This window comes from Gasterosteus aculeatus, chromosome Y, assembly GCF_964276395.1.
Source record: "Gasterosteus aculeatus chromosome Y, fGasAcu3.hap1.1, whole genome shotgun sequence".
Lineage (NCBI taxonomy): Eukaryota > Metazoa > Chordata > Actinopteri > Perciformes > Gasterosteidae > Gasterosteus > Gasterosteus aculeatus.
The window spans coordinates 6,752,516-6,763,319 of NC_135709.1; the positions used below are offsets into that span (position 1 = coordinate 6,752,516).

The 10,804-nt window shown below is 43.0% G+C and overlaps 1 protein-coding gene across 1 annotated transcript; it reads left to right on the forward strand.

Moving 5' to 3' along the window:
• The first annotated feature begins 56 nt into the window (after window positions 1-56).
• LOC120812846 (reticulocalbin-2-like) lies at window positions 57-10,493 on the forward strand. The gene is made up of 6 exons (XM_078097956.1): window positions 57-155; window positions 2,638-2,751; window positions 2,862-2,949; window positions 3,057-3,116; window positions 9,830-9,927; window positions 10,059-10,493. The coding sequence occupies exons 1-6, from the start codon at window positions 57-59 to the stop codon at window positions 10,200-10,202; spliced, it is 603 nt and encodes a 200-aa protein (XP_077954082.1). The 3' UTR covers window positions 10,203-10,493.
• The last annotated feature ends 311 nt before the right edge of the window (window positions 10,494-10,804 follow it).

Genomic DNA, 10,804 nt, shown 5'->3' on the forward strand with positions numbered 1-10,804 from the left:
GACGCCCTAGAAAAAAACATCCCTCCTGCAGGTGCAACATTTTCCCCAGACCAAGCATGCGTGCGGACATCGACACCCCTACCTTTGTGGGTCAAGAAAAATTCATCCGCAAGGGCAGCAGCCTCCCCTGCTGTCCTCACCTTCCGTTCACTTATGTACAGGGCAATTCGTTCTGGGACTGAATTCTTAAACTGTTCAAGCACCATCAAGTTACACAAGTCATCAAAATCCTTCACTTCTGAGGCCGAGCACCATCGACTAAAGTGAATCCCCAAATCACGGGCAAATTCAAGATATGATTTATCTCCCTTTTTCCAACTCCTAAAACGCTGACGGTATGCTTCAGGGACTAACTCATACGTTTTCAGTACAGCCGTTTTAACCTTGGCATAATCACCGCTGTCTTCCAGAGACAACGAGGAAAAAACCTCCTGAGCACGCCCCGTTAACACACATTGTAGCTAAACGATATGGTCTGAATCAACCCAGCCCCTCGTGTCTGCAATCCGCTCAAACAACGTGAAGAATACATCAACGTCTTTCTCACTAAATTTAGGCACCAAGCGCAAACTATTCAAAATATCACTTGAATTACCGCTGCTTCGAGCCAACTTTTCATTCCTGGAGAAGTCATAGAATTTACCTTCTTTAACTAACCTCAGTCTCTAGTTTTAAAATCTAGCTTTGCCATTTCGGTTTGTTGCCTCATTTTTTCTAGTGCCAACACTTTATCAACTTCTGCTTGCTCCTTCTCCAACTTCATCCGCAATATCAACATTTCTTTTTGCTGTTCAAAGTTTAAAGCTACACTATGAGCCATATCCTGCGAACACCCATCCAAAGCCAAATTAGTAGGACTGTGATGTGATTTTTGTACAGGTGTTAAAACACCCATATCATACAAATGTGCCCTTATAGTAGATCTAACATTTTCCTTTAACCTTCTGCCTCCTACACTGATTTTATAATGATCAGCCATCTTTAACAACTGATCCCTAGTACACTGATCCAAAAATTCCTCCGAAGGAATAGCAATGAACTCATCTACTCCTGCCATGATGATGAACACCACCTGAAGGATGCACAACAGCAAATCAGTCCCCGGTAAACAAAAGAATGTATAGTATTGACCTAAATAGTGCGCAACACAGACCACAAAATAACCTCGAAATTGAGCATCCCCTCTAAACTGCCTAACCCGATCTATCTAACTTAACCCTAGTCTTCAGGTGTTATTTGCGGCGGGTATTCACGCACTAAAACCCAGTAGTTTGGTTAAGCGACCAGCAAGCTGGCAACTTTGCCACAACCATGGACGTGCTCCCGAGAAAACCGCTCCAGCCACTTTCACCCCACACTACATTCCTGTGCACACGCTTCCTAAAGAGGAAAACGCGATATACCTACAGGGGAATTGGCTCAATATATACATTTGCGCAACCAAAAAGGTCAACACTTACCTTCCTTGTCCCGTGACTAGACAGAAACCAACTTGCACCAATGATTCCAAATCATTCCACAGCCTGGTAATTTCCCTTACGTAGGTTTCCACACAAAAAAACACATCACTTAACCTCTGCTAATAGTACAATTTCCAAGTTGGACGAGCCCCCAATTTGTTATGATCCGGCTCGAAGGCCACAACAAATACAAGAAACCACGCTACAGGGATTATCAGCCAACAATTTTTATTCTCCAAATTAACCGATTAGACAAACGAAACCGCCAGTCGCGCCCAAACACTCAGAAAGGGGCAGGTTTTAATGCACTCAAGACAGTGGCCAGCTGCGTCTGATCTGCCTGATGGCCTCAGCTCCACTCCACCAGGAAGTTCACCCTGTAACACACACACAGACAGAGACACAGCCACAAATACCCTGGCAGTGGCCACTAGCATGCTAGTAGTCAGAGAGGTCCTTAACACAGATGCATTGGTCTTGGTCTGGAACTATTGGTCAATCTGGTTTTATTGCAGTTCAAACTTTGAGAAATGGTCTTTTTGAACTTGCAAAAATAGGGCTTTTACTTTGGTGAAATCTCCAAATCTGTACAGTAAAAATACTTGATATTCAGCATGGTAGTAGTCAGAGAGGTCCTTAACATGAGTACACTGGTCCTGTCCTGGAATTATTGAGGATTATGTTTTTATTGCATTGCAAATATGGAGATATGGTCTTTTTGAACATGCAATTATAGGTCTTTTACTTTAAAGAAATCTCCAAATCTGTACAGTACAAATATTTCACTTGTCTTACAATAGTGGTCAGATATGTTCTTATCACATGTATGTTAGTTAAAAGTATTTTTATTGCAGTTCAAACTTTAGAAATGGTCCTTATGAACTTGAAATAAAGGATAATTTTCTAACTTTGTACAGTAAAAGTATTCTTTTATTTGTACAATAGTAGTCAGAATGGTCGTAAACACACATACTTCAGTCATTGTCCAGAATATTTGATTAAACAGCTTTTATTCCGGTTACTTGTTCAATACCATAAATATCAGCATACACATGCACTAAAATTCAAGCATCGGCTGAGTTGACCACGGAAATCCGAGTGTCGGCTGAGTTGTCCTGTTAATCAAATTAAAACCCATAACGTGATTTATCTGTATTAATTCAACATTCCCCGTTAGCTCCACCTGAGGGAAAGGAGACGCTTTAACATTGCTGATGTGGACGGCACACCTGGGCTGAATGTGACAGAGTTCCTTGCCTTCACCCACCCATCTAAAGTGGATCACACGACTGTGAGAAGAGTTCAGCTTCGACTCCCGCTAGTCCAGATATGAAAATGCATTCTACTACACATTATATAGGTGGCCCTCATTTGAATCATTTACCCTTTTTTTCCCAACAGGATTTTGCCATTGAAAATGTGTTAAATGAATATGACACCGATAAAGATGGACTCATCAATCTGAATGAATTTATTGGAGATGTTCGTGGTGAAGTTGAGACAACATAGAATCTTCTTTTTAAATTTCTTTTAGTGTCTTCTGCAATGCCCAATTTTCATCTCAAGTGCAACCATGACACTTCATTCTGTTGCCAGAGGATTCTCCTTCCCAGTGGGCGATCGAAGAAACCGTGCGCTTCCAAGACCTTTACAATTGTAGGGGCCATTATGTGTTGTTGTTGGCAAAGTATATTTTGTTTGTTAGACTGTATTTATATTGACACTTTGGATTGGAAACTCCAAACAACAAGGAGCCACGGAGGAGGTACGTGCAACACTAAGCTTTATTGGAAAAGCTATAGGACCAGAAACCGCAACACTGAATCTCGTTGACTCTCACTACAATATAAGCCGCACGACGCATTCTGCCTTCAGTGCGGTTTACTGGATCACTTAGAGCAAAACAAATATGTCCTTAGTCAAGTCTGACGTTCGGTCACAAGATGGCGATGTTGCATTGGATTCTGAAAAAGGAAAAAGGGTTACTAGACACACTGATAAAGGTTTGGAAATGTTCTTGAAAACTGTCAGAAAGCAAGAAACTTGAAATGTAAGCAAGCTAAGAAGTCAATGGAGTTTCAGAAAGAGCTCATGAAATCAAAAGGGAATGCAAATGAAGTGCAATCTAACTTGGTTACTTAATCAACCTCTGTAATGATGCCAAAAGAAGTCATGAGTCATTGGTGAAGTTACCATTGCCTGAAAATGAACTTGAAAAGCAAAATTACTGGTTTCCACAAAAAATGACAACTTTTGATGGTTTTATACAGGATGTAAATGTGTGGTTTTCAGAGGTTGGATGGCATACAACGCATACCATTGCTGAAAATATAATCACAGAGGACATTGGACCGGATGACAATATTTCTAATGTGTCAAAACCCAAATCAAGCCACAAATCAAGTTCTTCATCACGTGCATCTTCAACATCCTCTGCTCGCATTAAAGCTCATGCAGAAAAGGCTGCTCTCATGGAACGGGTCGCCGCTCTGCAGAAAATGCATGACCTGGAGGCTCAGGAAGAACAACTGAAAAGGCAGGAAGAACAACTGAAAAGGCAGGAAGAACAACTGAAAAGGAAGGAAGAACAACTGAAAAGGAAGAAAGAACAACTGGAACTAAGACTTAACTGGCAGCAACCAATGCAAAAATCAATGTACTTGAATCAAGAAATAGTGTCAGACGGGATTAACTCTTATTTGGAAAAAGGAACTGTTCAAAGGAAAAGGTCAGTCAAAGAGAATCCACATGCAAACACCTATTTTCCCGATCAAGTGCAACAAAGACTGAATGTGCGGACGGGAACAGAATCTTCTTCCCAGCAACAGGTTGTTCAGCCAAAGGAAAGCGCTGATGGACCATCTGTTAGAGCTCAGGATATGACTCCTCTAACACAACCTGGATATAATGATCATATTCAAGGTGATATCTATCACATCATTCAAAAGCAAAGTGACATAACCACTCTTCTAGCTCAACACAATCTCTCTTCTACTTTACCACCAAGAGACATTCCCGTTTATGATGGTGATCCCTTGCAATATGGAGTTTTCATCAGGGCATTCGAGAGAGGAGTGGAAAGAAAGACTGATGACTACAGTGACTGCCTGCATTTCCAAGAGCAATATACCAGAGGGTATCCAAAGGATTTAGTCCACAGCTGTCAACATTTGTCTTCGGCTGAGGGCTATAAAAGAGCAAAAGAGCTGCTTAAAGAACATTTTGGTAGCGAACATAAGATTGCTACAGCATACATGGACAAAGCATTTGCCTGGCCAGCGATCAAGCCAGAGGACGTGAAAGCATTGCAAGCGTTTACATTATTCCTGAGAGGTTGTTGCAATGCAATGGAACAGCTCACCTATATGGAGGAGTTGAACGTCGCTTCCAGTATGAAAACCATTCTTCTCAAACTGCCTTACAAGCTCAGAGACAAGTGGAGGAATAGGGCATGTCAGCTCCAGGAACAACATGGACGTCGAGCTAGTTTCTCTGACTTGGTAGACTTCATGGAGAGACAAGTGAAGATATTGTCGGATCCACTTTTTGGGAACATCCAGGATGTTAAGACAACTACATCCGTCAAAACCTATGTCACAGCAAGAGAGAGGCCGAGAACCAAGAGGAAGCAGTTTTGCAACTACTGCAACACCTGTGGGAATGCCAATACAAGAAAAAATGACAAGTGGAATGAAAAATGTATCCGTCGCTAACCCTCAAAATTCCTGTTTGTTCTGTGAGAGAGATGGTCACGCATTGGTGCGGTGTCCACAAATCAGGAAAAAGATGCACAGGGAAAAAATTGACTGTTTTGGCTGTTTGAAGGTAGGACACATGAGCAAAGACTGCGATAGTCGTTTGACGTGACATCTGCAACAAAAATCATCCTGAAATACTTCATATTGAACAAAGAGACATAGGAAGGAAAACAGAATTGGATGGAAAATCAATTGGGAGCAATGCTGTTCTCTCACCTCATACATGTGGGCATATTGGGGCCGGTGAAATAGCCTGTCTCTTCTCTATTGTTCCAGTACAAGTAAAGACCCCCAATGGAGACACTGTGTTGCAGATGTATGCGTTTTTGGACCATGGTAGCTCAGCCACCTTCTGCACAGAAAGCCTGATGAGAAGACTGAATGTAAAGGGACAAAAGACTAGTATTTTGCGTACAATGAACCAAGTGAAACCTGTGATTAGTCATCATATCCCAGGTTTAGAGATATCAAGTCTGGACAAAACTGATTTCATACAACTGCCCAATGTATTTACACATAAGATCATGCCTGTTTCCAAGCTTTACATTCCCAGACAAGAAGACCTGATGCAATGGCCTTACTTGAAGGACGTCAAGATTCATGAAATAGATTCTGGCATTGACCTGCTCATAGGCACAAATGCTTCTAAGGCATTGGAACCTTGGGAGGTGGTCAATAGCCAAGCCAATGGACCATACGCTGTTAGGACCCTATTGGGGTGGGTCATATATGGTCTTTTGAGAGGAGACAACAGCAGGGATGAGAATGGCTGCCCTGCTGCTGCTGTCAACCGACTGTCCATCATGAACTTAGAGGAGCTACTGGTTAAACAATACAATCACGACTACAATGAAGAAAGCAGCAAGGAAACAGAGGAAATGTCCAGAAAAGAGATAAAATTCCTGGATATCGTGAATCACTCATCAAAAATTACAGATGGTCACTATTGCATAGACTTGCCTTTCAAGCAAGATAATCCCCGCATGCCAAGCAACCGTTGCATAGCAGAGCAACGCATCCAAAGCCTGAAACGCAAGTTTGTTAAAAAGGAGATGTTTCGCGAAGAATATACAACTTTTCTCAAAGAAATGGTTAACAACGACTATGCGGAAAGGATACCAGAGGATCAACTGAATCGTACTGATGGGAAACTCTGGTACATCACGGGTGTATCACCCGAGGAAAGGAACCTTGAGAGTGGTCTTCAACTGCGGCGCTGGCTTCAAGGGAACATCGCTCAATAAACAATTGCTACAGGGTCCAGATCTTACCAACTCACTTATAGGAGTACTCCTCAGATTCAGACAAGAGCCTGTTGCCCTGATGGCTGACATCAAAGCAATGTTTCACCAGGTCAAAGTGTCAGACAACCATATTGACTACTTGCGATGGAAGTAGTCAATAGTCAAGTCAAAGTGGAATATCGGATGAAAGTACACCTCTTTGGAGCAGTGTCATCGGCGAGTTGTGCAAATTTTGCACTAAGAAAGACCGCTGAAGATAACCAAACTCACTTTCCAGCAGAGGTTATAGACACCGTAAAAAACAACTTTTACGTAGATGATTGTTTGAAATCCATGTCCACAGAACAGGGCGCTGTTCTTATGGTAAGAGACCTGACCACTCTCTGCCAGAAGGGAGGATTCATACTGTCTAAGTGGATCAGCAACAGGCGTAAGGTATTGGCATCCATTCCACAAGAAAACCGAACTAAGGAAATAAAAGAGTTGGACTTGGACAAGGACAACCTGCCGACGGAAAGAGCACTAGGATTGCACTGGTGCGTTAAGACAGACGTGTTCAAGTTCAGAATGACTGCACCCTCACGAGCATACACCAGATGCGGCATCCTGTCCGTGGTTGGCTCTGTATACGACCCTTTGGGATTCCTGCCGCCATTTGTTCTGCCAGCCAAACTGGTTATGCAGGAACTCTGTAGAAAACACCTTGGATGGGAGGAAAACATACCGCAAACCATTTCTCAACAATGGACACAATGGCTGACAGATTTAAACAACATGACAGAGTTAAAAGTGGACCGTTGCATGAAGCCCACAAACTTTGGTCAAATTGGACATGCACAGTTACACCACTTTTCAGACGCCAGCGAAAGTGGATATGGTACAGTTTCATATCTTCGACTGGAAAACAGCGAAAGGGAGGTGCACATTGCCTTCATGATAGGGAAAGCAAGAGTAGCACCATTAAAGCAAGTAACGATTCCCAGATTCGAACTCACTGCTGCAGTTCTAGCTGTCAAAGTTGATATAATGCTTCGGAGAGAATTACAGCTTCAGCTGAACAAATCCACCTTCTGGACGGATAGCACAACAGTGCTGAAATACATCACCAACGAAACAAAACGTTTCCGAACCTTCGTAGCAAATAGAATCTCCTTCGTAAGGGACGCTACCGACGTGTCACAATGGAGATATGTTAGCACAAAGGAAAATCCGGCAGATGAAGCCTCTAGAGGACTAACGGCAAACCGCTTCTTAAGCTGCAGGAGATGGATCAAAGGACCAGAGTCTCTCTATCAACCAGAAAAAGAATGGCAGAAACCTTTTTTGGAAACCACAATCTCTGTCAATGATCCAGAAGTCAAACAAGACATTACAAGTAACCTCATTGTGAAAGGTCCATTGAACCCCACCAGCTCTTTGATGAGTTATTTCTCTTCCTGGAAAAGTCTAATAACAGGTGTAGCGTGGCTACTTAAAGTAAAAACAACTCTCTTACTGCTGACTAGAAAAAGAAAGGAGATCCAGACCGCTGTGAGTATCTTAAAAAACGAGGCCAGCCAACTAAAGGAAATGCACACCTTTAAAGCAACACTCCAAAGACAGTGTTTAAATCCCGAGGACCTGATGCATGCAGAACGTGCTGTTATCTCTTTCAGTCAAAGGCAAAGCTTTGAAGAGGAACTATCCACACTAGGGGCTGGTAAAAATGGCGTTAAAAGAAGCAGTCATCTGTACAAGCTGGACCCGGTGTTGGACGATGGACTTCTGAGAGTCGGTGGTCGCCTGAGTAGACTAGCGATGCCTGAAGAGGCCAAGCACCCAATGATTCTCTCGAAAGACCTGCACGTATCCACACTATTGCTACGACATATACACGAACAAATTGGCCATGGGGGAAGAAATCATATGCTGTCCCGACTCCGTAAAAAGTACTGGATTATCAAAGCTAACTCTGCAGCAATATACCGACAGAAGGGCATGATGAGATTGGAGATGAGTGGAAACAGCTAAACCGGGTAACGAGCGGGGATGGAGCCAAGATGAATGGAGATCATGGATGATCAGTACCACCTGTATGAACACACACACACACACACACGAAACAGAACACATACCTATACACAGAACAGGGGACGTAACAGCAACAAACTTTGTTGGAGCTGAAAGAGAATTGAGAGAAGCACTCAATGCCTTGAATCAGGACAAAATCCAGACGGCTAAGCTTCAGAAGGGAATTAAATGGCACTTTAACCCCCCAACAGGATCTCATCACGGCGGTGTATGGGAGCGTTTGATCCGCATGGTCCGAAACGTGCTTGCACTCTGTTCTTAGCCAACAGGTTCTGGATGATGAAGGATTGCAAACTTTAATTTGTGAAGTTGAAGCAATTCTAAATGATCGACCCATTACCAAGCTCTCAGAGGACCCAATGGACCTGGAAGCACTCACCCCAAACCACCTCCTCCTGTTGAAAACAAAGCCGATACTACCACCTGGACTCTTCGTAAGAGAGGACTTGTATCTAAGGCGCAGATGGAGACAAGTACAATACATGGCAGATCTCTTCTGGAAAAGGTGGACACAGGAGTACTTACCATTAATCCAAGAAGGACAGCGGTGGTCAAAGGTAAAAAGGAACTTCGCCCCAGGTGACATAGTTGTGGTGGTCGACTCCACTGCACCACGAGGCTCCTGGTTAATGGGTAGAATACTGGAGACGAAAGCAGATGCACAAGGCCTTGTGCGTACCGTCCGACTTCAGACAAAAAATAACATATTGGAAAGACCAATAACGAAGATATGTCTGATTAAAGAAACTGAGATTTAGTAAGGCCTGGTGGTAAGGACCAGATACCACCAGGTGCCATGTTTTGGAGCCCCGGCCCCAAAAATGACTACTTGAAAAAGGAAGACTGAAGAATCACTGAAGAGGATTAATTGCCAACACATTCCCTTATTATTTTTTGGTAATTGTTATAAAAGACAATTAGGGGCCGGTGTGTAGGGGCCATTATGTGTTGTTGTTGGCAAAGTATATTTTGTTTGTTAGACTGTATTAGTATTGACACTTTGGACACTCGGTGGCGGTGATTAGGTGCACATGGGTGTACATAAGGGACGTAGGTGACAGGAAGCGAGGGACAGGTAGGGGAGCACCAGACAGTTTTCACCAGACCACGAAGACAGACCACCATCAATAGGAGCACATTCAACCGGTATGTTCATCTGTTTATACAATTGCCTGCAATAAATAAACCACAACCATCGCTGGAAAGTCTTTTGTGTGTCTGCGTCGAAACATCACTCCCACCTGTGCCTGATGGCAAAGAACAACAACGAGCCAGTTAAAGGGGCAGCAAACCTAAGATTGCCAGTACAACGATCAAGATAAAGATGGTGTGTTGAATCGAGACGAGCAGCTCCGCTGGGTTGCACCTAACAGCTACGGCTCGGCAAGAGAAGAGGTACCCAACTGCTCCAACCTCCTCCTGGATTTCAGTTGCCATAATGTATTTGTACGGCTCGGTGGGATTGTGTCTATTTCATGTGGATGGAATGATTTCTTTTGTTGGTTTTGCTCTCGTGTTATTAAAAGGCTCTTCACCTCATCCAAGAGATGGACCACGATGGAGACGGGAAGATCTCAGTGGCCGAAGTATTGAAGAATCAAGAAGCGTTCATGAACAGTGAAGTCACGGACTATGGGAGACAGCTGCATGCGTCACATGATGAACTCTAATTAAACTTCGTGCTTTCTCATTTGTGTCCACGAGGATCTACAGTATCTACAGTAGTGTGATTTGTTGCTTTCACCGGATTTATGTGGTGACTAACTGATGGTTGACGTAGAAAATTACCTGGAAAGATAATATGATATATGACAACACCAGCATAATACAGCACACTGTTCACATCCCCCCAAAAAGGCAAATGTCATGCAAAATTCTGCTGTTTCCCTATAATTTGAGAACAACCAGTCTATCTGTCACAGTTCCTCAAAACAAATCATTTATTGCCACCTGAAACCGCTTTATTATTTTCAAAATCATAGTATGATTTAGTGCAAACACTGTGAACACACACCGATGTCATGTCACGTGATAGCAAAGGCAGATTGTGGTAATGTAGCTTATTTTTTAGTTAAAGGTATAGATTAGCTCATTTTAAATGAGACCTCCAGGGAGGGAAGCATATTAGTTTATCTTACAGCAGCTGGATCCTTAATGAAAATGTCACGGGGAAGTCCGGGTATGTTGAGAAAGGGTAGGATTGAGTTGGAGCCCTGACACCGCCATGCACAAGTTGCACAACTCTTAAATGACCGTGGTTTCATCAAGACCC